At 39.3% G+C, this 25,565-nt stretch overlaps 2 protein-coding genes across 2 annotated transcripts in view; both read left to right on the forward strand.

The window, feature by feature from the left end:
- The first annotated feature begins 20,705 nt into the window (after nt 1-20,705).
- LOC118807504 (myeloid-associated differentiation marker homolog) lies at nt 20,706-22,211 on the forward strand. Its single transcript, XM_036569523.1, has one exon. It carries the CDS (start codon nt 21,086-21,088, stop codon nt 21,932-21,934), a length of 849 nt encoding a protein of 282 aa, XP_036425416.1. The 5' UTR covers nt 20,706-21,085; the 3' UTR covers nt 21,935-22,211.
- Nucleotides 22,212-25,552: 3,341 nt separating this feature from the next.
- The window catches only part of LOC118807932 (testis-expressed protein 2-like), a 57,227-nt gene continuing 57,214 nt past the window's right edge, over nt 25,553-25,565 (forward strand). Inside the window, exon 1 of the mRNA XM_036570120.1 lies at nt 25,553-25,565. This exon is cut by the window's right edge and continues 186 nt beyond it. The gene's annotated coding sequence lies outside the window, so the exon portion shown is untranslated.

Genomic DNA, 25,565 nt, shown 5'->3' on the forward strand with positions numbered 1-25,565 from the left:
AGGCTGAGTCTTTCAGAAGTTAAAATGGGAAGTAAAAGACTGTGTGGGCAAATAGTGCAACAATTTAAGAATAGTGTTTCTCAATGTAAAATAGCAAAGAACTTGGGGATTTCATCATATATGGCACATAATATCATTAAAAGATTCAGAGAATCTGGAGAAATCGATGTATGCAAGGGACAAGGCTGAAAGCCAGTATTGGCTAGCCAAGATCTTCAGACATGATTCTGCAGTGGAAATCACTAAATGGGCTCAGGAACACTTACTAAAACCACTGTCTATGAACACAGTTCATCACTGCATCTACAAATACAAGTAAAAACTCTACTAGGCAAAGAAGAAATCATATATAAACAGGTACCAGAAACGCTGCTGCCTTCTCTGGGCTTAAGTTCATTTAAGATGGACTGAGGAGAAGTGGAAAAATGTTCTGTGGTTCGACAAATTTAAAATTTGAAATTCTTTTTGGAATTCATGGACACTGCATCCACCAGGCTAAAGACCATCAGGCTTGTTATCAGCACACTTTTCAAAAGCCAGCATCTGTTATGGTATAGGAGTGCATCAGTGCACATGGCATGGGTGACTGGCACATCTGTGAAGGTATCATTAATGCTGAATGATATATACATGTTTTGGCAACATATGTTGCCATTCAGTCTTTTTCAGGAAAGGCCTTGATTATATCAGCAAGACAATGTCAAACCACATTCTGCACACATTACAAAAGTAGTAAAAAAGTTAGGGTGCTAAATTGGCCTGCCTGCAGGTCAGACTTGTCACCCTTAGAAAACATTTGGCACTTTATGAAACAAGAAACACAACAAAAGAGACCCTGTATTGTTGAGCAGCTGAAATCCAATATCAAGTAAGAACAAGAAAACATTCCACTTTCAAAACTACAGCAGTGTCTCCTCAGTTCCCAAACGCTTACAGAGCGTTGATAAAAGAAGAGATGATGAAACACAGTGGTAAACATGCCACTGTCCCAACTTTTTTGGAACATGTTGCTGCCATCAAATTCAAAATTGGCATATATTATTCAAAAAACAATAGAATTTCTTAGTTTTAGCATTTGATCTGTTGTCTTTGTACTATTTTCAAAGAAATATGGGGTTTGAATGATTTGCACATCAATGAATTTTGTTTTAATTTACATTTTGCACAGCGTCCCAACTTCTTTGGAAATGGGGTTGTAGTATAGAAGTCAGTAGTATAAAACTAAAGCACACAGCAAAATGTTTTTAAATGGAACATGGAATAGTTGCAACATATGTTTACAGCAATGTACATGTAACAAAAGTGCATCCACTTTTGTGCTGGATTACAGTGAACACAAATTATTAGCGTTATTGTGATTTTCTATGTTTATTCTTATTTCTGGTATTATAGATATTGATGTTGTTAATAGTTTTGACTCTTTCACTGCAAAACAAGCACTTTTTTCAAGCTGTTAATCTGTTACGCTCATAATCACACACTCCTACCAGACATGAGTATGAGACATCAAAGATGAAATCAATAACAAAACTGTTTGTGAAATTTGGATGCACTCATTTATCATCAGATATGACCGTATGCAGCTTTAATTTATAAGGGCCAATATATCCAGCATGTTATAGTTACTGGTTATTGTCATAATAGATGTCATTATGACTGATAAGTCATTAAGATAACTAGAGTACTTAGCTGCAATCAGCATATGACACAAGCTGTCAGAACATCAAACATTATGATATCTGTCATGACAATTACCAGCAATAGTAACATGACAGTGTTAAATTACTGAACATAATTCATTTAATTCTAAAATTAAAGTGTTTGGCACTAATTTATTCAACATGTTTACAAACACAGTAATCTGATAATGATGAAAACTGTGGGTCCACATGAGGCGCTCAGTAATCAGATTTCTTTTCTAAATACTTGACGCGCATCTCTACAATCTACCGCATGAGTCAAACTTCTTCCTTTTAACATGAAGTCCCTTCACTAGTAAATACTTGAGAACATTGAGAATATTTGAGAGTTTATATGGTTCCAAACTTGGACATATGGTCATATGTTGGTGGTGGAGTCTGAGAAAAACCTTTTTACTGAGAGTAAATGACTTGGAAATGGCTTGAAATTCTCACCGAGAAGGGCAGTCGATCCAAAATCTTTAAGATAAAAAGACAAATGCTAATCGTCTGGTTGCTCAGCTAGCGTTACTAGCCCAGTCCTTTCTTCATTTCTTATCTTTAAGCTGGAAACAGTGAATTTGTGAAGAGAGCGTTATCTATATCTACCTGATAAATTCATTAAACGACATTGAAGGTTTTATTCCATTTGATACATATGAATAGAAGCTTATCATTGATCTCACTGTGATGTATTGTTTGCGGTATAGCTGCGCTCTGAACAATCTGCTATGTAGCGCTACATGTGCAGTGGCCTTGATTGCTGAGATAAAATCCTGGTCTCTTTCTGATCAGCTTTCCGTTCAGCTGTTGCTACTTTTGCAAAGTATTCTGGCCAGCCATGGTGATACATTACAATTGATCAAAACATGCTAAAAGTATCTTTAGGCTACATTTATGGTTGTAATTTGGTGATATAGTACAGTATTATCAAGTGACCTATATCCTTGTATGTATCCCAAACTCACAAATGTGGGCCTACTTTAAACAGCTTGCTTTTTTAAGTAATTTTCCTAAGCTAACAAGAACTAGCTTGTTTAAAGTGCTTTTAATAGCCTAGAAAAGGTCTAGAATTTGACTTGACACTTTTTTGTAGATTAACAACGGCATATTTTTCTGGACGTTCCTTCACTTTTCATAAGAACTATATTTAACAACTGAAGTAAATTTAAATATTTTTTATTGGGTGAAATAGTCAACCCAGAAATTAACAATATATAGACAGATGTCAGTATTGCTTTCTTATACTAATAAAATAAAGGCAAGTGAGTGTATGTAAAGCCCTTATTGGCTTCTCTGAGCATGGCAAAAACAGTGCTGAATGTTGTTTTACATGCAGAAGCTATTTGTCTCATTTGTGCATCTCTTAGGCGACGTTCAGCCTGCAGACAAATCACATTTGTTTTTCAAATCAGATTTTTTGAGAAGACTTTCACATTGTTACTTGCAAGTGATGAGATCATATTTATGTGTCCAGACCTTACTAGACTATCTGTATCGGTTGCTATCGTAACGACGTAGGCGTCAGTAACTACATAGCTATGCTGATTTCAAATGTGGATGAAAGAAAGATGGAGGTGCATCATCGGACCCTACAAACTCTTCCAAATTCTCCAGCATATGCATGAATCTTTGGCCTTCTCCTTGAACCCCAGCACTTCTGAGACTCTGGATTTGACATCATCATTGCAAGTGACACAAAAACACTCTGAAATTCAGGCCACAGCATCCAGACTGAGATGCATCTGTAAAAAATCCTCCAAATGTGGTTTGGATCTGATTTGCAAAAATCGAAATTTCATGTGTTTTTTTTGGCTGTCCATACTATCAAAGATCAATCTGGATACAATCTGGACATGCCAAAAATCGGATTTGTGGTTGTCAGTCTGAACAAAGCCTACCTCTCAAGCTTTAATCTACATCCGTCAGACGTTGATGGAATTTAGTAAATATTACAAGCCGTTCATACTATCTGTTTTAGCTGAGAAGCTCTCGGCTTGTAGGTTGAGACCGCGTTGTTGCCTGAAGCAGCTGGACAAGTGGGAAGCACCATAGGGTGTGCACACTGATGGCTAACAGCTAACCCCAAGAGACTGGCTTCACCTTTCACTCTCTTTTCTGTTAACTCACTAACTCATTGCAATTTGATGTCACTCCTTTGACAATAAACTGGTCAAACTTATGTCAGACTGCAATTCACTACATGAGAGGTGTATAGGTTTTACACTGTTTGTTTGACTGATGTTTGTTGGGTTACCTGCATTTATTTGCATACCAGTGTAGCAGCAATGACAAAAACTAAAATCTTAAAAAGAATTTCAACGAGTATACCGGAAGAACGGCCAGTTATAGCAAACATTCAGTTTACGACCAGTTGGTGCAACAGTCTTAAAGTCATGCCCCGGACTGCATTTCCTGAAAGCGCATTAAGCAACCACCATGGCAACCACAGAGAGAGAGTGTTCAAATGATAGTCTCTCTATTATTTAACTGTGTCGCTGTTCAACTATACTTTTGGGAAACGCACCCCAGAGCAAGTTACAACCAACTTACTTTACACGAGGCATAAGCCCTGTTGGTGCAACCGATGTCAGCTTCCCCTCTAAGTGGGCCTGTTTCATCCCCTGTGTTGTAGCCATGTGCTTTTGTATTTGTTTGGTTCCTTTGCTCCAGCCTTTTCCAGCCTTCTCTATTAGGATTCCCACCTGTTTGTAGTCCCTGTCTCCCCCCGTTCCAGGGTGTTCCCTGTTTCCAGCTATATCAAGCCCTTTGTTTCAGTCCCTGGTGGTCTAGTCTATGTTGTTATATGTAGTGGTCACGTGTCTGCCCTGTGTTTGGTTTGCTCTGTCTTTCTTGGTTAAAAGCCTTGCAGTTTGTTATTTGGCATCATTCTTAGTGTTTGTTGTAGTTCGTTTTTGTTGATTAAAGTTTGCTCGCTCTTACACCCAGCCTCAGTACTCTCTACACATGACAACCGGACCTTTTAATGCAGAATTCAGAGCTCATCAATATCTTAAACAGTTGTAAAGTTATCCCAATTTACAAACAATCAGCACTGCTACTCCATTGCAAAGTGTTTCCTAAGCTTAAATGAAGGTCTTGAACATGGATGTGGATTTTAATCTCCACTGAAGTTTACTTTAGTCCAACAGTACACCCTAATCTGTGTCCTGCAAGTAAACATTCTCTATGCAGCTGCTTTTCCTTCATCTTCACAGCTTGTAGTTTATCATATTTACTCGCGAGGAAAGTGCTGAGTTGCTAAATGACACTTTTTCTTTGCAAATTTTAAAACGATGTGGCAGATGTGGCACAAAGTGATTATGCTCCAATTTTTTCCATGCATGCAGGATGTTTCGCTGTGAAATAGCTATCAATCTTGCCGTGACACATGTCCTGACTGACTATTAGATGTTTTGAAGTTTTGGGGGTTCTTACATAAGCTACGTAACGCACTGCTTGATTTATTAATACCTCCTGTAGCCTAATCCCTCCTTTCATGTCCTTCTCTTTATCCGGTGAGGCTGTGAAGCCCAACCTCATCCGCAAGACTGAAAAACTTCCTCTTAAAGAGTTAGAAACGGCGCTTAAAAGAGCACGAGAGGAGAAGCGAGAGCGATAGCTAGCACGTAAAAAAAGACGAGAAGAAAAAAAAGAGCTGAGCGCAGCACCCCCAAAAGTGTGATTAGAAATTCACACGCATTTCGCCTTGAAATCTACAGGGGCCTTTGAAGGTCCCTTAATGAGAAACGCATCAGAAGTTAAACATTGGGAGCAAAGCGGGTGGAAGCTAAACAGAGCGCGCGTGAAGGCAGAGGAAAAGAGGAAGTAGGGGGAGAGAAGGAGAGAAAGAAAGAACGAAAGAAAGAAAGAAAGAAGAGAGAGTGATCTCCCGCTTTGATGGAGGCACATCTCCGCAGGGTTTTAGCAGAGGGGGGGCGCTGTGACTCCAGCAGAGTCCCAGGCGGGACCACGCGGTTTCCAGCGAAAAAGGCTCGCGAGTGCCGCGGGAGAGAGGGGAAGCGGAGAGAGGCACGAGGAGAATAAGATGAAAAAGCAGAAAAAGAGGACAGCGAAAAAAAGTGCTGGATGAAGAGAAACGAGAGTTAATTTAGGGTGATGGCGAGATAAAGAGGTGCTCAGAAGAGATAATGCAGCGATTCGGACACTAAAGTGATGAAGATGTGAAGGACAGCCGGTTTAATCTGGACCGTTGAGTTCAGCGTTGCACACGCCGACCACTTTATTGGAAACCCCCCCGACCTCGCTGCCGCACAGAGACTGTAGCTCATCTGTATGCGCAGTTTGCGTTAGCCATCCTCTAGCCTTTCATCACTGCTCAGTTTCTGACCACAGACACGCTGAATATTTTTGAGTGGTGGACCGCTCTCAACCTAGCGATGATGCTGACGTGCTGAGAATGGACCGCCACCCAAATAATATCTGGAATTCAGTGGTATAATGGTCAGAAACCGACCAATATGGTCGAGGAGGGTGATGTAGCAAGAGATGGACCATAGTTTGTAAATGTACACTGGCCTGTAAGGGAGGTGTTTCTAATAAAGTGGCCAGTGGGTGGAAGTATAAGGTAGATGTTGCTGATAAAGTGGCCAGTGAGTGGAAGTAAAAGGGAGGCGTTTCTAATAAAGTGGCCAGTGAGTGGAAATAGAAGGGAGGTGTTTCTAATAAAGTGGCCAGTGAGTGGAAGTAGGTGGGAGGTGTTTCTAATAAAATGGCCAGTGAGTGGAAGTAGAAGGGAGGTGTTTCTAATGAAGTGGCCAGTGAGTGGAAGTAGGTGGGAGGTGTTTCTAATAAAATGGCCAGTGAGTGGAAGTAGAAGGGAGGTGTTTCTAGTAAAGTGGCCATTGAGTGGAAGTAGAAGGGAGGTGTTTCTAATAAAGTGGCCAGTGAGTGGAAGTAGATTACATTTGTTGGTAAGTTTTTCTACAAGGAACCATTTTACATCAAACCACCCCCGAATGACTTTTTTTGCATTTCAGTGATTGAATCATGGAGAAATTTCACAAAATCAATGGCATGACATGAGCTAAGACAGTAAAAAGGTTTTCTTAATTTCATATTGTCTTTAATGCACATTTTAATCAAATCAAACAGTGATCAGTCAGTCCAAACTCCAGCACCAGACAAAAAGAGCATTCGTGGTTTCCATCACTTCGCAAGAGACACAGCTCTTCTTGGACCGTCAGCATAAAAGTTCCACTCACAGTTTTGTCCTCTGACCGTGAATGACAACATGGCATGAAAACAGAGCTGCCTATAAGCATCTTATAATCAGGTGTGATTGGCAAAGTTTTAATACCAACACGCACAGTCAGAAAAAAAGAGCCGGCAAAACCTTTTTAAGTAGTTCTGAAACTGCAGCATTGTGGAAAAGGCAGAAGATTCCTGCTGCTAAATTGGAGGAGAATGTGACAGAATTCAAAGACTGTCAGAGGGAAGAGAAAAGATGGAGAGAAAAGATGAACGCATCATAAGTGAAACAGGTTCCTTTGAACAGCCCCCTTCAAAACTGAGCCGGTTCAAAGAGTCACCAAACTCCCACTGATTCAGAAAGATAAGACAGAAGTGCAGCCGCTCTCTCTCTCTCTCTCTCTCTCTCTCTCTCTCTCTCTCTTTTCTCTCTCTCCACATATATGAACTAAACCCTGATTCAGTCCACATTACTCTCCTCTTCATACGATTTTCCTAGAAGGCTGTTAAAGTGCTTAGTTTTTCCCATTTTCCTCCTAAACATATCAGTCTTCAGTCCATATGAATCATGGTTTTGTTGACACTGCAGGGCATCTTGGATTTCTTTCTTGTATCTGACTTCGACTCTTCAGTTTCAAGTTACAAGTGACCAAAATCTGATTTGCGTGGTCAGACTATAGTTTTTTTGCGTTTGCTCGCATAGCCACATGGTTGCCGTAGTAAAAACATGGCAAAATGTAACAAACCAACAACGAAAACCAAAAGAAAGAACACGCTGTATTTCACAACAGCGCTTGACTTTTTACGAACTACAGCATGAACAGAATATGATGGTAGAGTAAGTTGACCTGCTCAACAGACTGCTAATGAGCTACAGATACATGTTTTGAGTTCAGACCTCTAAATGAAGCAGTCACTGTTACAACATGTTACCTAAAGGGCTTTTAAATCTTCTCTCTTTGTTTAAGCTAATGTGTGAATATGCTTTGCTCTGTCCAGTTAAACCGTGGCATAGTGTTCACTCCTGAATCCATAGATGGAAACTAAGCTCCAAAAACAGCCTATTGTCAAGTTATTGTTTTTGTAAAGTGTGAAAAAACAAAGGCACATTCAAATATATCCTGTGATTTAGCCTCTCATAATCACACTGTTATTATTTGGGGTGCTTCAGCCTGCACTGCTTTTTGAATGAGACACAGTACGAGACAGCCAGTCAGAGCAGAGCTCATTTACATATTAGAGGTTGCATGAATATTAATTTTTATTTACACAAAAAAGCAAGTGTTCTATTAATGACTTTTGTTAGTAGCTTAATGCGAGTGGACAGAGGCTGTAGTTTGAGAAGTGACATGTTCACTGCAGTTTTTCAGTAAGTTTTAGTCTCAGCCACTCTGCACACAGAAGTACACAGACTGTCTGTTGTAAACTGCATGCTAAAACCACCGCAGCCCACAGAATCTCACTTCTCACCTAGAATTTAACCTGGCTGTGGCTAGCTGTGCTTCCGAACACTAGTCTTATAAGTCCGAGAAAACAAATGATCAAGTGAAAATTGAGCTAAAGGCTTGTAGCAAGCAGTCATGCTATCTCAGTTTTAAGCTATTCCTGAATAAGCAGCAAGTGGACAAGATATCTTTTGGGTTTGCCGACTGGCACTTTATTTAATGCAAGTTGCATTATGCTGTGCACAAGTCACACTAAGCAGTCTGTATTTGGTCATTTTGCACATCAGTCAAATGGTCCTTTGCTGTCGGTGGTTCTCGAAACATACCAGGTCTGGCTTTTGCGACTATAGTGCAGTCTTACAGAGGAATTGGCTCTCAACTAATTGACTAATGCTGCCCATGACCCCAGCTAGTGGATTTATTAGTTGACTAGTCAACCCACTATTACAACCCCATTTCCAAAAAAGTCAGGATGCTGTGCAAAATGTAAATAAAAACAAAATTCAATGATGTGCAAATCATTTAAACCCTATATTAATTGAAAATAGCACAAATACCACAAATCAAATGTTGAAACTGAGAAATGTTATTGTTTTCTGAAAAATATATGCCCATTTAGAATTTCATGCCAACAACACATTCCAAAAAAGTTGGGACGGGGGTATGTTTACTTTTGTGTTTCATCACCTCTTCTTTTAACTAACTCTGTAAGCGTTTGGGAACTGAGGAAACCAATTGCAGTAGTTTTGAAAGTGAAATGTTTTCCCATTCTTGTTTGATACAGGATTTCAGCTGCTCAACAGTTCAGGGTCTCCTTTGTCGTAGTTTTCATTTTATAATGTGCCAAATGTTATCAGTGGGTGACAGGTGTGGACTGCAGGCAGGCCAGTTTAGCATCCAGACTCTTTTAATACAGAACCATGCTGTTGTAATACATGCAGAATGTGGTTTTACATTGTCTTGCTGAAATAATCAAGGCCTTCACTGAAAAAGATGTTGTCTGGATGGCAGCATATGTTGCCAAAACATCTATATATCATTCAGCATTAATGGTGCCTTCACAGATGTGCACGTCACCCATGCCATGTGCACTAATGCACCCCTATATCATCATGAATACTGGCTTTTGAACTGTGCACTGATAACAAGCTGGGTGGTCTTTAGCCCCGAGGGCCCAGTGTCCATGATTTCCAAAAAGAACTTCAAATGTTGATTTGTCGGACCACAGGACACTTTTCCACTTCACCTCAGTCCATTTTAAATGAGCTTGGCCCCAGAGAAGGTGGCCGGGTTCCTGGATCCAGTCCATATATGGTTTCTTCTTTGCGTTTTAGACTTTTAACTTGCATTTGTGGATGCAGTGATGAACTGTTTTCATAGACGGTTTTTTCAGAAGTGTTCCTGGGTCTATGCAATGATTTACACTACAGAATCATGTCTGTTTTTAATGCAGTGCTGCCTGAGGGCCCAAAGATCACGGCCAACAAATACTGGTTTTTGGCTTTGTCCCTTGCATACAGAGATTTCTCCAGATTCTCTGAATCTTTTAATGTCATTATGTACCGTAGGTGATGAAAAGCAAAAGTTCTTTGCTATTTTATGTTAAGAAACATTATTTTTGAACTGTTGCACTATTTGATCGTACAGTCTTTCACAGAGTGGTGAACCCCTCCTCATCTTTACTTCTGAAAGACTCAGCCTCTCTGGGATGCTCATTTTATACCCAGTCATATTACTGACCTGTTGCCAATTAACCACAGGGCAACATGTTTTTAACGACTTAATGTAATATCTGTAAGCAGTCTTTTAGAGGCACTAAACTCTTCAGACATCTGATTCCTATCTCCACCACTGTGAAAGAGGTTTCTCTAGAATGGACCACTCTGAATGATGTTTTAATCTTAATCTTAATGATTGAATTAGAGCGAAATTTTTAAAAATTGTTGGAAAGACACAATAACTAATTCTAAATGATAAGGGGAGGCTGGAAAATTGGAATGTAAAAATTAAAAATACACTAAGACTGTTTATTGTGCATAAAAATACACAAATGTCAAAATACAAGAAAATGGACATAAACAGCCTTTAACATACAGATCAATGCTTTCAGTCTTCTAACACACCTAATTTGGCTCTTAAAGGCCTTGAAAATGAGGTCAATCTGGTGTGATAATGATGCTCTCTCACTGTTTAACTCCCTTGTACTTCCACCCACTGTCCACCTACTTTATAGGTCCACTGTACAAGTGTACAATTATAGACTGTAGCCTATCTGTTGCTGCAGGGAAGGACCAGTGACTACTGCCAAGTAGGGCTAGTGCCCAGGGGCCTCTGACTACAAGGGGCCACAGGGTGGTTTTAGATCAGAAGGCCAAGGAGGTGTTACATGACAGCCAATGGACAATGTACAAATGACTTAATAAATCACTAAATTACTGTTAAATCTCATTGTGCATCTGTCACAGCAGTGTTGCTGGGCTTTTTACACACATCAGTGTCACTTCTATCCCAAAATGTCCTGACAAGAACAGCTCTGTGGTCAGAAACTGACCATTAATGAAGGACTAGAGGACAGCTCACAGATCAACAGATGGGCTCCAGTCTCTGACTGTACACCAGCAAGGGAGCTGTTTCTAATAAAGTGGCCACAGAATGCATTATTTAATATATTGTCATTTGAACAGGGGTGGACCGGCGCTTTTATGCATGAGGGCCCAGAAATGTTTCTGCAGGCCACATTTGGGTTGTATTCCGTTTTTTCATACGCCATCTGAGCTCTTTCACTTTCATCAGTGTTTCTAGAATAAGGAATCAATCAACAGCTCATTCCAGTGGACATTTTAAAGTCTCTGGTGTTCATTAATGTTAAATTCGCTCCATCCTCCAGAGGTTTTTCTGCTTTTCCTGTCTTTTTTCCTGCGGAGCGCAAATTTACAGCTGCTGAACTACTTTCATAGAGTTTATTAAAGGAGTTCTTCTGTATGGAGTTTTCTGCCGTTGTCTCCCCTGATGGCCGTATATGAGTTATCTGGCAGGGGATGGCAGAGTTTTACATCAAAGCTCAGACAGAGTCATTTCATCTTTATCTCGTTCCACATGCAGTCACGCTCGGCCTGCTGCCGCTTCCTCACCACACCACCAGAGGGGGCCAGAGGAGAAAACTCAGCAATCAGCTGCTGCAGTTCTGTTCAAATTTTCACATGAATAAAATATTACATCAGTTTGGTCTTTCAGGGGGCAATGATTGTACAAATGATGTACACATTTAAGTAAAATAGATTCAATACATTAGTTTGCTCAGTGTAAATTCAACACATATGATAAATCAGTGGTATGAAAGCCATACGTAAGAAAATAACTCAGAAAGTAGTCAAGATACAGTACAGTGGAAAAGTAAGAGACCACCTTTCATTTATTTAACCAGTCAAAACAGCCTTTAAGTTTAAGTTACAGACATATATTTAATAGAAAATTACACAGAAGCACGAGCACCTAAATATAATATCAAATATTTCAGTATTTAGTGTGTCCACTCTTCGCACTCACTTTCTGTTTCTCAAAGAAATCTGCAGAGATATTTTTCCACACCTCAAAGTTCAGTCTTAGAAGTTGTTTTTGCATTTTCTGCTGCTCACAATCTAAATAATCAAACACATTCAGTGATGCTGAGGTCTGGACCCTGGTGTGGTCAGTCCATTATTCTAAGAACACCAGCAGCTTCCCAAATTTTATTTATTTTGTCTAGTTCTTTTTCTCAGTTAAAAGCTACGCATCCTTTCAGACCCATAGTGCTGAGTTGTCTTCTCACAGTGGAAGGATGGGCAGAAACACCTGTAGATGTTTTTTTTTTATCTGAAGCAGTTTGATTTGCTCCTTTCTCAAAGATGAAAGCATCAAGTGCTGTTTATCTGATGGGGACAGTGTTGGTGGTCTACCAGGCCTTCCAGGTGGTTGTTAGAAGCCCAAGTTTCTCTGTAGCTCTGTTTTTTTCCCACTTATTTTCCTTTGACCTTTTCCTTCATAATGCAGGTGGATTATTTTATATCTAATCTCCTTAGAAACATCTCCTAAAAATTAACTCGATAAGTACTTGATGGCTGTTTAGACTGGAAACTAAATAAATGAAGGGTCTGTGACTTTTGCACAGTTCTGTATATTCTGTATCTAGCACAGTTTGGTGTCTTTACCTGGCATTTAATAGATGAGGCTTTAGAACCCATGTGTCAAACACAAGGCCTGTTGGCCAGATCAGGCCTGGGACACAATGCTATGTGGCCTGCAAAAATATTTCTTTTAATAGTTTCTTTTAATATTAGCTTGTTTCACAATGCACAGCACTACAGCCCCCAGCTTGCCTTGCAACGTAATGTGTGCTCTGACTATGGGATCCATCTATGGAACAGCAGTTACACCTCAATTCTACACAATTCGACACAATTTTAGACCAGTTGTATCACCAATCTAACTGCAGTTCAGCCAATATAAACACTTCATGTTAGCTCAGCAGCTCAGAAATCGAGCCCAAGTATTAATGAACTTGCAGCAAAGAAAAGATGCCAGGTGTCTAGTTCAAGCAAATAGGTAGGTTTAAAAGACGGAGCTCCTAGGGACATTTAAATTTTAAATATTTTAAGTATTCATGTAATATTTCAAGGTCTACCATAAGTGCCTATATTTTACTGCTGAAGTTTTTTGCGTATTTTGTATAAACAGTGGTCAGTTCGGTTTAGAGCAAAATGTTAATAAAAAATGAAGTAAAACATTTTTTTCTCTGGCCCACAGATTTGTTGAGATTTTTTAATATGGCCCTTTTAGTTGTTGAGTTTGACACCCCTGCTTTAGAACTAGCCACAGACAGACTTCCACCTGGGCCTACTGGTCATGGCCTCTAGGGGGCTCTTGACCAGCACACGTTTGGCCAGTATGTAGGTTTTTTTTAGTCTTCCCACACAACCTATGAAGATATCAATGAGATTATACAATGCGAGTCAACGAATGTGCAGTCACAGGATTAAAAAAAAAAATCTGAAACGTTACTGGTAAATGTATCACCAATAAATGACATGTAGGTTAGGTCATTGACCGAAGCTGAGTTGAACAGATAAGTCTGACCACTTTAACCCTCCTGTTAACTTTGGGGTTATGTTGAGCCCATTCAATGTTTAACATCTCTAAATGAATGACAGACATTTTTTTGCTTCATTTTCAATGGCTGTTCATAAATTGGTGGGGACAACTGGGTAAATATAAAATTAACATGTTTTCAGTGTCCTGTACACATTTTGTCTGCATTGGTGTTCTTTGGGTCTGTTTGGCCCCAGACTGTTGTAGATTTTTAAAACATAAGAAATATCAACATTTTGAAACCTGAAACCTGTAATCTGCATCTCTACAATGACACTGTTTACATTTCAGCAATTGAATTATGCAGCATTTTTGAAAAATCAGTGAAATTCCCCTTTAAGAAGTCAGTACTGTTACCCCTGGGACTATTACACTATTTTTTCCTTCACATTTTCCTATATGTTTGTGTGTATCTTCACTGCTTTTTTATGGATTTCTGCAGTTGGAAACAGTTCTGTCACATTTCTGTTCTCTCTACTGTGTGTCTGACTGTCATCTTCACACAGCCTCTGTGCGTGTGTGTGTGAGTGTGTGTGTGTGTTAACCCCTGCAGTGGTGTGTCCTCTTTTTGCTCTTTCCCTTACAGTGTGTGTGTGTGTGTGTGTGTGTGTGTGTGTATGTGTGTGTGGGTGTGTGTCTGGAAAGAGTTTTCATTCACTGACAGCATTTCCGTATCACATCACCATAGAAACCAGCAGGACAGCATCCCTCATACAGCTCCTTAACTCCTCTACACAAACAACCTGAAAGGGATGGAGGGAGAGTGAGAGAGAGAGAGAGAGAGAGAGAGAGAGAGAGAGAGAGAGAATGAGAGAGAGAGCTTGAGAACAAAACCATATGCATGTGGATTATGTTATATCTGATCTCCTAAGAAATATCTCCTTTCATTTTTGATGTCAATGAGAGCATCTAACAGCTCATGAGAACGTTCTCCTTTGAGAAGAGCTTTTGTTGGGAAGACAGAGTTGTAACTGGCTGGTTGTAAGACTGGAGAGATGGATGAGTTAAAGTGATAGATATCATACCTTTACTTGACTTTAGTGTTGGATACTTCTGTGTAATTTTCTGTTAGATGAGTGTTTCCTGCTTTTTCCAGCTGATGCTGAAAACTTACTATTTACTTAGTATGTAAACATAGTATAGTGTAGCATAGTATAGTGGTATTGTATTGTAAAATATTGTATAGTTTTTTTATAGTATAGTATGGTATAGTATTGTATAGTATAGTGTGGTATTGTACAATTTAGCATAGTGTAGTATATTACTGCATTGTATAGTTTAGTATAGTATAGTATAGATTTGTATTGTATGGCATAGTATTGTGTAGTATTGTGTAGTATGGTATGGTATTATACAGTACAGCATAGTATAACCTAATATAGTATAGTATAGTATAGTATAGTGTAGTATAGTATAATATAGTATAGGATAGGATAGGATAGGATAATGTAGTAAAGTTTTGTATGATATAGTAGTGGACTGTATAGTATAGTATAGTATAGTGTAGTATAGTATAGTATAGTATAGTATAGTATAGTATTATGTAGGATAATGTAGTATAATGTAGTATAGTTTTGCATTGTATAGTATTGTATTGTATTGTAAAGAATTGTACAGTATAGTATAATATGCTGTAATATTGTATAGGATAATGTAGAATAGTTTTGTATTATATTGTGCAATATAGGGTAGCATTGTACAGTAGAATGCAGCATAGTATAGTGTAGTGAAGCGTAGTATAGTATAGTATAGAACAGTAGTGTATTGGATAATGTAGTATAGTTTTGAATTGTATAGTATTGTATTGTACAGTATAGGATATTATTGTAAAGTATAATACAGTATAGCATAGTATAGTACAGTATAGTATGTGGTTCTGGACACAGCCATAGTGTGGAATATTTAAATATCCTGTTACAAGCAGTATGCTGTCGCTTAGAGACCCCAAGGTCACCAGGGGGCCCTGAGTATGTACTTTTTAAAATGCATTTAATATCGTTTGTAAAAAAAAAGTTCAAGGACTCAAAATAAATTTTATATTAAAGCATCGCCAACATAACAAGAACTAACAATATCTAACTTTCAACTAAGAAACACATTTAATTTAAAATTAATAAAGCAAAGAACTTGCTCCTTCTCTCTCTCTCAATCTCTCTTGCTCACTCGCACTCTCATCTGTTTCACATAAAAGAAAAGATCAGCAGGGTCTGGACCCCCCTCTTCTGTCTGGTTCTTTCTGTTTTCCTTCAAGGAGAGAGACAGAAAGACAGAAAGAGGAACAGAGAGAAAGATGGAGCGAGGAGAAGCCAAAAGACAGCAGGAGATGGCCAGGCTGAAAAAAGATCCGGGAGAGAAAAAGAGAGAGAGAGAGAGAGAGAGAGAGAGAGAGAAAGCTTAAGCAACTGCACCATGGGGCAGCACCGAAGACAGGTCAAGTAACTAAGCTGGTAGTCTAGCTGATTTTCCCAGGAGCTTGAGCTAGTTATCAATGTCCACAGTCATGTAGATCTAAAATTAAAGGGCACATTTAACAGAAATCTGAATTTGTGTGTAGTTTTTAATACCGGAGATTAGTGTACTTTAACCTGTTTTGAAACATTCCTAAACATACTGCTCACTCCCTAGGCCAGGGATCGGCAACATTTTTATTGAGGTAACGTTTTACCATCTTGGCTGTCTCAGTATGTGCTAATGTAGTGTGGACTAAAAGATATTATATAAACAAAAATCCAGACTTACTTTGTTCTGCTTTAAGCTTTACCTCAGCTATAGATGCTTTTCTCGCATCTCCAGCAGGAAACTTTCCCACAAAAGTAGAATAGTTTCTTGTAAAATGTCCCTCAACGTTCGACTTTTTACAAGGCTGAAGTCGCTTCTCATTCGCCAGCTTCTTGTTCGAATTTTCCCTTTCCACCTTAAATGGTACCTGAGGTGCCAGAATGTAACTGCTGTTAAGAACAGGGAAATTTGAACAAGAAGTTGGCGAATGAGAAGCTGATTTCAGCTTTGCGACTTTGTAGTGTTACAGTTTCTCACTGCAAATTAAACATATCAGGAAACCAACTGTAGTGCTATAAATATCAAATGAATCATTTTGTCTCCAAATTGTGTTCGTCTTAGATCTTTGTCTTTGCTGTTTTGTTAGCTTCTAGCTAGGTGAAGCTGTTGACTGCGTTGCTATGGTGACCAGCAGTCTTCAGGGTTAAAGGGTGAATTAGCAGTTATACATTAACTCCAGAGTTTAGGACTATTTATTGTTAAAACCTGTGTTGAACGATCAGCAGAGCTTTGTTTCACCACAAAAGGGGATTATTTTATTTTTACCTAAAAATCTAATTCTGCTGTGGAGCCGCAACAGGGCAGTAAAAGAGCTGTGTGTTGCTGACCCCAGCCCTACTCCATATGGTCAATATATTTCCTAGCTCTGCCTGGTTGTGATGTCACAGTCATGAAAATATTTTCATATAACTGCCCAGCAAGCCTGTAGCAGTTTAGCTTACCTGTTTACACTGATGTTCCCGCAGACAATCTGTAGCAGACTTACTGGAGTGGAAGATGTTGGAAAATGCGAAACTGTTGTGCTGTTTCTCACTGAAGCTTTACTTATAACTTTAGCATAAATAGGTAAAACTAAACTGCAGTATCTTGACTTATCAGATATATGTAAATGCCTTACTTTTGTGGCATCACAAAACCAGCAAATTCAAATCAGACCATTTTTGTAGTTTACTTTCCATGGAACTTTATTTATAAGTTTATAAATATTCATTTTAAAATATTAACAATATTGACTTGCGATATCAAGTAAATGTGGTTTTCCATGATAATTGCCCTTTAAATATTTTGAAACAAAGGGTTAGATAGAAACAAAAGTGTTAAAATCTTGAAATTAGAAATTGTTCAATCATTTTTTTCTCAGTGTTATCTAAGTAGATAAAGCCAAGTGAGCTCTCCCATTAGGACTTGGAAGGCCTGAGCCTGGCTTTATACCATGAAACTCTCGTTGCTTGAAACCTACATGAAACTAAATTCATGATCATGTGTAATAATGATCATTGTTTAAAGGCATACCTTTAAACAATGGATTTCACTGGTTAAATGGACAAAAAAATAAAACAGAAGATGGTTTATTGGGCGGTTGAAAAAGAAACCCCCCCAGCCCAACTGACTCAAGGTTGATAACATTATATTATCTCAGTTTCCAGAGCCATGACAACAACCTGGGCTAACTAGCAAATAGAGCTAACAGCGGCATGCAAAAAGTTGCATGCAACTCACAACATACAACTAGATGCATGAAAGTGAAACCATGTAAAGGCAGCTATGCGCATTAGATCAACCACCAACATAAGGAACTGACAGTGGAATCAACTAATCTTGTTTTGATTCACAACATGTGGAACCAAATTAGTGAGAAAATCATCACTTCAGGTCTTCTGGAAGTTCTACATTCATCACAGACTGTGAACACAAGCTGTAACCTAGCCAGATTTCAGTTAGCCGTTAGCAACAGCAGCAGCAGCTCTACACCAGAACTCTTTACTGAGTCACTGTAAAACTGACACAACCAAGCTCAAATGTGCACTAGTGTTAGCTTAGTGCTAACATACTGTTAGAAATCCCATAGGGATGCTATCAGAAATTAGCATTAAAGTGTATAGGTATAAAGTGTAGAGGTCTAAGGTTCGCCACTGTTTGTCTGTACGTCAGTTTATGTGTGTGTGTGTAACAGTGATGTCTCTTTGATGTTGTCACCACTCCCCCCTTGCCGTCTCCCCCTGCCCAAACAGAACCTTGTTTGGGTTCAAAGCAGAGAACAGAGGCGACTCTCTCTTTTAAACGATTAGCTCTCTAAGCTCCGCATAATGACACACACCCACTGAAGTGCGCAGTTTATTAACGGCATAAAGACGATATTATTAGCCCACTGAAAGACTATCGGCCCGTGTGCCTTTCAGCTTAGCAGCAGGAGTCACCGTGGCTTTGATCCGGCTGCCGTTAAATGTCTTTGTGAAGCGCTGGAAACGAATCCCAGCCAACTGCAGAACAGCAGAACAGGGAGGCGTCAATTATTAACTCCCTTCCCTTCCTTTCTCATCATAACATCAACACAAAAGCTAAACTCTGTTTGTTGTTATGGCTACTTTTTTTACTATAGGTCTCTTTTGTCCTGCTCTTGGTCTTTGTCCTGAACAGAAAGGTCAGTTTCCCTCTGAAAGTGGTTTAAAGGGATACTCCAGAGTTTTTCAGATTTTTCACTATCTGCTGCATCTGTACTATTGATTACTCAGAGGTGTGTAGAGTAGCCATACACAAGTGAAAGTAAACCCAGGTAAAAGTAAACTGTATCATGCAGAATAGATTTTAAAGTTCTGTTACTTGTTTTTCAGGCTCTAAATGATCTGTTTATGTTCCAGCACGTGATCTTAGATCCGTAGATACTGACCTTCCGTAAACACCTTCTGTAAAAAGCAGAAAACAAGAAGAGACTCTTTCAGTTATTCTGCTTCTAAACTGTAGAACTCAATTCACCTTTTATTAGACAGTCAAGCTCAGTGCTCACTTTTAAGAAGCATCTAAAAACGTGTCTTTTTACCTTTTTAAGCGTTCAATTAAAACTCTACGTTTCATGGTGTTTACCTGTGTCACGCTCTTATTTATACAACAGTGAGTTCTGGCCACGCAAGTTGATAGCATTCTAACTGTTTTTTCACAAACAGTTAGAAGGAACCACCCCAGTGACTAGAGGGGTACTGCTCCAGTGACAGTGTAGTACCTTTATTTCTGAAAGTGTACTGTATGTCTATGTTTGATCATGTAGGTGTGATATTTTGTTTCTAGCATGTGTCTCATACCTGAGGATGGATGTCTAAATATAGCATAAAGGCACAAAAACAACAGCTCCTTTGTGTTCAGCCTACACACTTAACACCCACCCACACCCACACACACACACACTCACATACACACGAAACCACAAAGACTACAAACCTGTACACATTAAATAAATATGCACGGATATCATTTAGTTCAGGAAACACCTCACACACACGTCTGTGGTTCGTTTCAGCTCCATCGAACCAAACAGGAGAGTTTAGCAGTTACACAGTGCTCTAAAACAACTGGCAAAGCTTGTCATGTTAAATAAGATCAAAATACCAAAATATTACATTTCATCAGGAACACATGACACACAGCATATTTACATATAGCGTAGGTGACAGCTAGAGGTGAGTAGAGTAGCCTAGTAAAAGCACCTTTCCAAAAAACAGTAAGCCTCATTTATCAATTGTTCTTAGGAAGAAATTTCTTCTTAAAACCCACTTACACAGTTTTTACAAAGATTCTGACGTTCACCAGTGTTTTTTAATTTAGATTTGTTATTAGGTAAGAGCAGAATCTACACACACTCCAGAGCACAAAGGTGTGAAGAGTTCTGTGGTTTACGAACGTCATGAATCTGAAGTAGGCTTTTTCTTAGCACCTTTTTCAAGACCACATTTAAGAACAGACCTAGAAGGATATTGGTGAATGAGGCCCAGTGAGAACAAGTACAAGCAGAACAGTATTAGGTCAAAATTACCTGAGTGCTGAGTTCTCTATAAAACTGAGGCAGATGCTGAAGAAATACATATAAGACTGTGTAACCCAGGTGTTTTAGATACAGCAGTGTTGTAGTGTTACTGCTAGATTGAGAATAGACCACCATCCAAAAATATCCAGCTGTGAGTGTCTCTGTGGTCAGAAACTGACCAGTGATGACTGTTGACTGAATTCTTTTGCACTGTATGTGCACATAGGTTAACACATACACATTCTTAAAGTTTATGTCATCTGTCTCGTGCTGTCTTGTCGAGCTGTGTACTTACTGTGTTTAATGCACTGCACTGTCTCATGGAATTGCAGAAGAGAAGAGAAGAGAAGAGAAGAGAAGAGAAGAGAAGAGAAGAGAAGAGAGTTCCTGGTCTTTTGTATTTGTCACCTGAAGGCCACTGGTGGGGTGTTTAGCTGGAAAAGGTGTGTGGAAAGCCCGTGGGTTTGTTTTGTGCAACTGAAAGCAGGAGCTACTCTCGATGGTGAGGGGAAAGAGGAAAACAACAGGGCTCTGAAACTTTATTGTGGTGAACTGCATAGTGCACAAACTGGCACTGAAGAAGAGACTTTGTCAGCTCCTCAGGAAGTAGGAGGAGGCAAGTGAGGCCTGCAAATATCCTGTTATACGTCTATAAGTGTGTGTGTGTGAGAGTGTGTTTGGGAGAGTGTCAGAAAGCGTGCGCATGTGAGTGCTGATTTTGTCACAGCGTCAGTTTGATCGGCCTGACCTTGCTGAAGTAGGTGAGAAGATATTTTGAGAAGTTTACGGATGCTCCTGTATACTCTGTACAGTGGATGGATTTTGCCATATGTTGCCATTTAAGGGAATTTAAGGTGGCGCTGGATCAATATTGGGACAGATCATGTGGATAAATGACAGCAAGTGAGTGATGTTTTAATAACCCCTTTAAGACTTTCAATCCTCTTATAGCTACATACTGTAATTTTGTAGTGGTTACTGAAAAATATATACCGGTTGCTGGACATTAGGCCTGCATAATAGTATTTGGAGGCCATCAAGAAGCTAGCACCATGCCGGTCACTTTCGGAGAACTCAGCACCCTCACCACTCCGCTTTCAGTGGCCCGTTTCTGGGCTTTGCTCTTCGGCTGCCTGGCCTTCAGCCTGGCTGCTGTTACGAACACCTCTGAGTACTACTTGAACACTTTTCACACCTTCTGCATGGCCACCTGGTGCATCTTCTTCATCTTGACCTTCTTCATTGTGGCAATCAACTTTGTCCAGTTTCACAGCCTACTGCCCTTATCGTGGAAAAACTTGACTGCGACCGTGTCAGCTTTGGGCATGCTAATGACCATGGCGGCCACCTTCGCGTTCCCTTGGATCTTAGTACAACAGAAGGAGGCCAAGCCCAGAGAAGTGGCGGCCATTGTGGGCTCCTTCTTGAGCTCCTTGGGGTACATGGTGGAGCTCCAGCTGATCCGGTCGCAGGACAGCCAGCAGCAGCGGGGCTACATGGCTAGCGTTCCCGGGTTACTCAAGGTTCTGCAGGTTTTTGGTGGCTGTGTGGCCTTGGTTCTTATGGTGCCTCAAAAAAGTGAAGAAGAGTGGAGAATCGGCATCTCAGCCACAGTCTACAGCCTCTGTCTGGCGGCTTCTTTGGGCACGGTGCTGGTGATGGTGGGGGACTGTGCTGGACGCTGTCCGGTGCCATTCGACCGGCTGCTGGCTGGATTCAGCACTCTGGGGGTGCTCTTGTATATGGTGGCCACGGTCATCTGCATCACCAGAGTACTGAGCCCCCCAAATGACATTAAACTCTCTGTTCTTATGAGTGAGACAGTGATTGCCAGTATCACTCTGCTGGCCTATACGGTGGACTTGGCTTTTTCTGTCAAACTGCTGTGTGACAGAAATTAGGTGGAACAATGAGTGGAACAATAACATAGTGTAAGGACAGAGAAAGGTGATAAACAACGGACAGCATGGTTTTATAGTTTGTACTGTGAGTTAAACTCTGGGGAGATGGGTCATTTATCATTGATTATTATTAATGTAATTAATTTAATTAGGATAAATTGTTCTTGTGGAATTGTGTGTGAAAGCAAGGGTACATCTCAGTTCCTTCAGTCAGCGAACATAATTGTACCAAAATCCATTGAAATGATATTTTCTAAGTTGTATTGACTCCACACACCCCGTCTCGTGTGCAGGTTTTTTATTTTTATTGTTCTGTTTTAAAACATTAGGTTATGAAAAGGTATAAATACATATTTTCACCTGGAAAAACATATTTAAGGTCCACAACTGGACCTTCAAACCACTGTTGTACCTTTGAGGGAACATTTACATTGTTTGTACCTTGATGATCGAAAATTGTACCAGCACAGAACCTGAACAGTGCACTGTGTGGAAGTCCACCCGACATTTATTTAATTTCCGGTAGCAAGTTATTAATTTTTCATGTCAAAAAACATAACAGAAAAAATACACAAAAGCATCAACATCTAAATATAATATCATATTTGCTTCAGTATTTACTGTGCCCACCTTTTGCCTTCTTTTCAGAAGACCTGCTTTTAGCTCTTAAAAGAAATCCACACCTTTTACCACATCTGCAAAGCTCAGTCCTAGAAGTTGGTTTTGAATTTTCTGCTTCTCACCATCCACGTAATTCAATACATTCAGTGATTTTAAGATCTGGACTCTGGGGTGGTCAGTCCGTTGTTCTCAGAATGTCTCATATCTCTTTAGAAATATTTGCTAACAAATTTAAATATCTCCTGAAAAAACTTAAAAATTAAACTTATAGGCATTTCACTGTCCTCTGTAAACAACCCCAGTTCAGTTTAATGAATATACCCATTTATATTTTAATTTAAAAATACCTTAGGGGGCAAAAACAAATCAGGAACATACCAGTCAAAACAAGCAAACCTGAAAAGGGTGTAATGTGTAATTTCACTTTGTCGAACAAGACACGTGAAATGAGCAGTAAGGTAAACCCTAACTGTGTCACTAAGGTTATAATTAGCTCTCATTTAAGCCTTATCAATAAAATCGCAGACTATTCGAGTGCAGCATGAGATAAGCTATGTGTATATGTAGTGGGCTATATTTTGCATTGTGGTTGAAGTGCAGATGCACCATTTTTGCAGGCTGTGCATATTTCTGTCGTACGTCACTGAGGAGGATGCACCGTTATTTTTGCAGCTTTTTCTAAACCTCCAACGTAAACCTTCCTGGGTGACTTTTGCAGCTCTTAAAAACCCCCTAGGGCCTCAGAAGTGGGTGTGCACTAGGTTAGGGCAGGCAAAGGTTAGCACATGCAGAGTGAACACCACTAGATGGCAGCACGTTCCTTTGCCTGCATCTGGGTCAGCGTTTCAGTTTGTTTTGGTGTTATCTGGAGAGCCAAACGCCAGCTACTTTTTTCATTTCAGGAAAATGACTCATAAGTAAACCAGAAATGTGACAACAGTGGCAATAAAAAGGCTATTTTAGAGCTTTTTCTCAGATCTGTTTTCTTGAGGGTTCTATTAAAACATGCATGATCAAACAAAGAAATGAAAATTGATCTGGTGTCAGATTATAGGCCCTGATACCAATGTTAACAAGATGAACTACAACATGCTGGTATTAATTATATGTCTATTTATTTTGTGTTTTCATGCTATTTTCACACTGTTTCTCAAAATCTGCCTTCAAAAAGCAGCTCATTTCGAAAGAATAGAAAAGAATTTTGTTTGGCTGGCTATTCGAAAGAGGTGATGTAAACAGGATGAGAAGATGTGCTGAGGAGTATGTATGGAGTCTGTGGTGTATATCTGACGGAAATCACACCTTCAATTTGGTGCAAACAGAGATAAAGTGAACAACAGGCTCACCTGTGGGCTGTCAACAATAAAGATTGCTCTACTTTAATTTCAAGCCCCAGATCTCTGTTTTATTTTTCCAACCAACTCTTTCTGACCTTCTTTCAGCAAACTCAGTGGTGTCAAACACATCAGCAGATGAAAAAAAATGTGTTACAACTAACTAGATGTGTGTAGAGCAGCCTACAATCATATTAAAGTAAAATTATTATTGCATCAATGAAACAGGAGAACAGTAGCTTCCAAAAAACAACAAAAATATTAAGTAAAAAAAAAAATTTAGTACTGTGTTCCGTATAGAACTGCAGTGGAATGTAACGCATCCAACGTCAGCATAGACCTCTGAAGTGCGTCAATCTGTAGTCGGTGTCTTGACCACACTATGAACTCCAGGCCTTAGCAGATTTCTCTATGAGGAGAATGAATGTCCTTTTTTAAAATTGTTGATATTATGCCCGTTGTAAATAAATGATAGTGCTTGAAAATAAGTCTAAGATTAGAACACCATCTACTCAAACTGTAGTCTACTACTGCCACAGAAACACAACCACCACATCTAATAAAGCTTGCTGGGGTGGGTTATTATGGCTAGGTTGCTAGTCTTATTATACCAGTTCAGTTTACAGCAGTGTTAGAAATATTTGTATTTCAGCTACTTGACAACTTAACAATTTAAATTAGAGTAAATAAGTATGTGAGCAAAACAAATCAGGTTTAGGAAAGTTTTCTACACCACAGGGTGCGATATCAGTAATTTAAAAACATCATTCACTGCTCAATCTACTTACATCAAATCATTTTGAGCTGTTTCTTTTGGTCCATTCATCATGAAATTTACACACAGTGTAAAGAACAACAGGCATTTTCATATTATGTCAAAAACTGGAAAACGACGGAACAACAAAAAATGGAGATAAGAGGTTTTGTTGTGTACAATATGTGTATGTACACACACACACACACACACACACACACACACACACACACACACACACACATATGTATATATATATTTATATACCGATCAGGCATAACATTAAGACCTCCTCCTTGTTTCTTGTCCAATGTATCAGCTCCACTTACTATATAGGTGCACTTTGTAGTTCTACAATTACAGACTGTGGTCCATCTGTTTCTCTGCACATTTTGTTAGCCCCCTTTTACCCTGTTCTCCAGTGGTCAGGACCCCCATGGGCCCTCACAGAGCAGGCACTATTTGCATGGTGGATCATTCTCAGCACTGCAGTAACACTGATGTGGTGGTGGTGTGTTAGTGTGTGTTGCGCTGGTCCGAGAGGATCAGACACAGGAGGTGATCATATATATATGATATATATATATATATATACATATATATATATATATATATACATATATATATATATATATATATATATATATATATATATATATATATAGTGTGTGTGTGTGTGTGTGTGTGTGTTAACTTATTTTCACATGTATTGTTATGTAATATTAAAACAGGTATTTTGACTTATGTTTCTGCAACCTCTGTGACTTATTTCATTCAGCCTTAACAGACACAGACTCTAAAAACGCTCAAAATTAATACTCATTCAAAAACCAACCTAACTTAACTGGCTATGAATGCTGTGACGTTCGTTGTTACACCACGTGGACGACGCAACTTAATCGACCCCAGAATCCATGACAGT

Source organism: Colossoma macropomum, unplaced genomic scaffold, assembly GCF_904425465.1.
Source record: "Colossoma macropomum unplaced genomic scaffold, Colossoma_macropomum, whole genome shotgun sequence".
In the NCBI taxonomy this organism is placed as follows: Eukaryota; Metazoa; Chordata; class Actinopteri; order Characiformes; family Serrasalmidae; genus Colossoma; species Colossoma macropomum.

What these genes read in the sequence shown, in the direction of transcription:
- LOC118807504 (XM_036569523.1), top strand. Translation starts at nt 21,086, where the DNA reads ATGCCGGTCACTTTCGGAGAACTCAGCACCCTCACCACTCCGCTTTCA.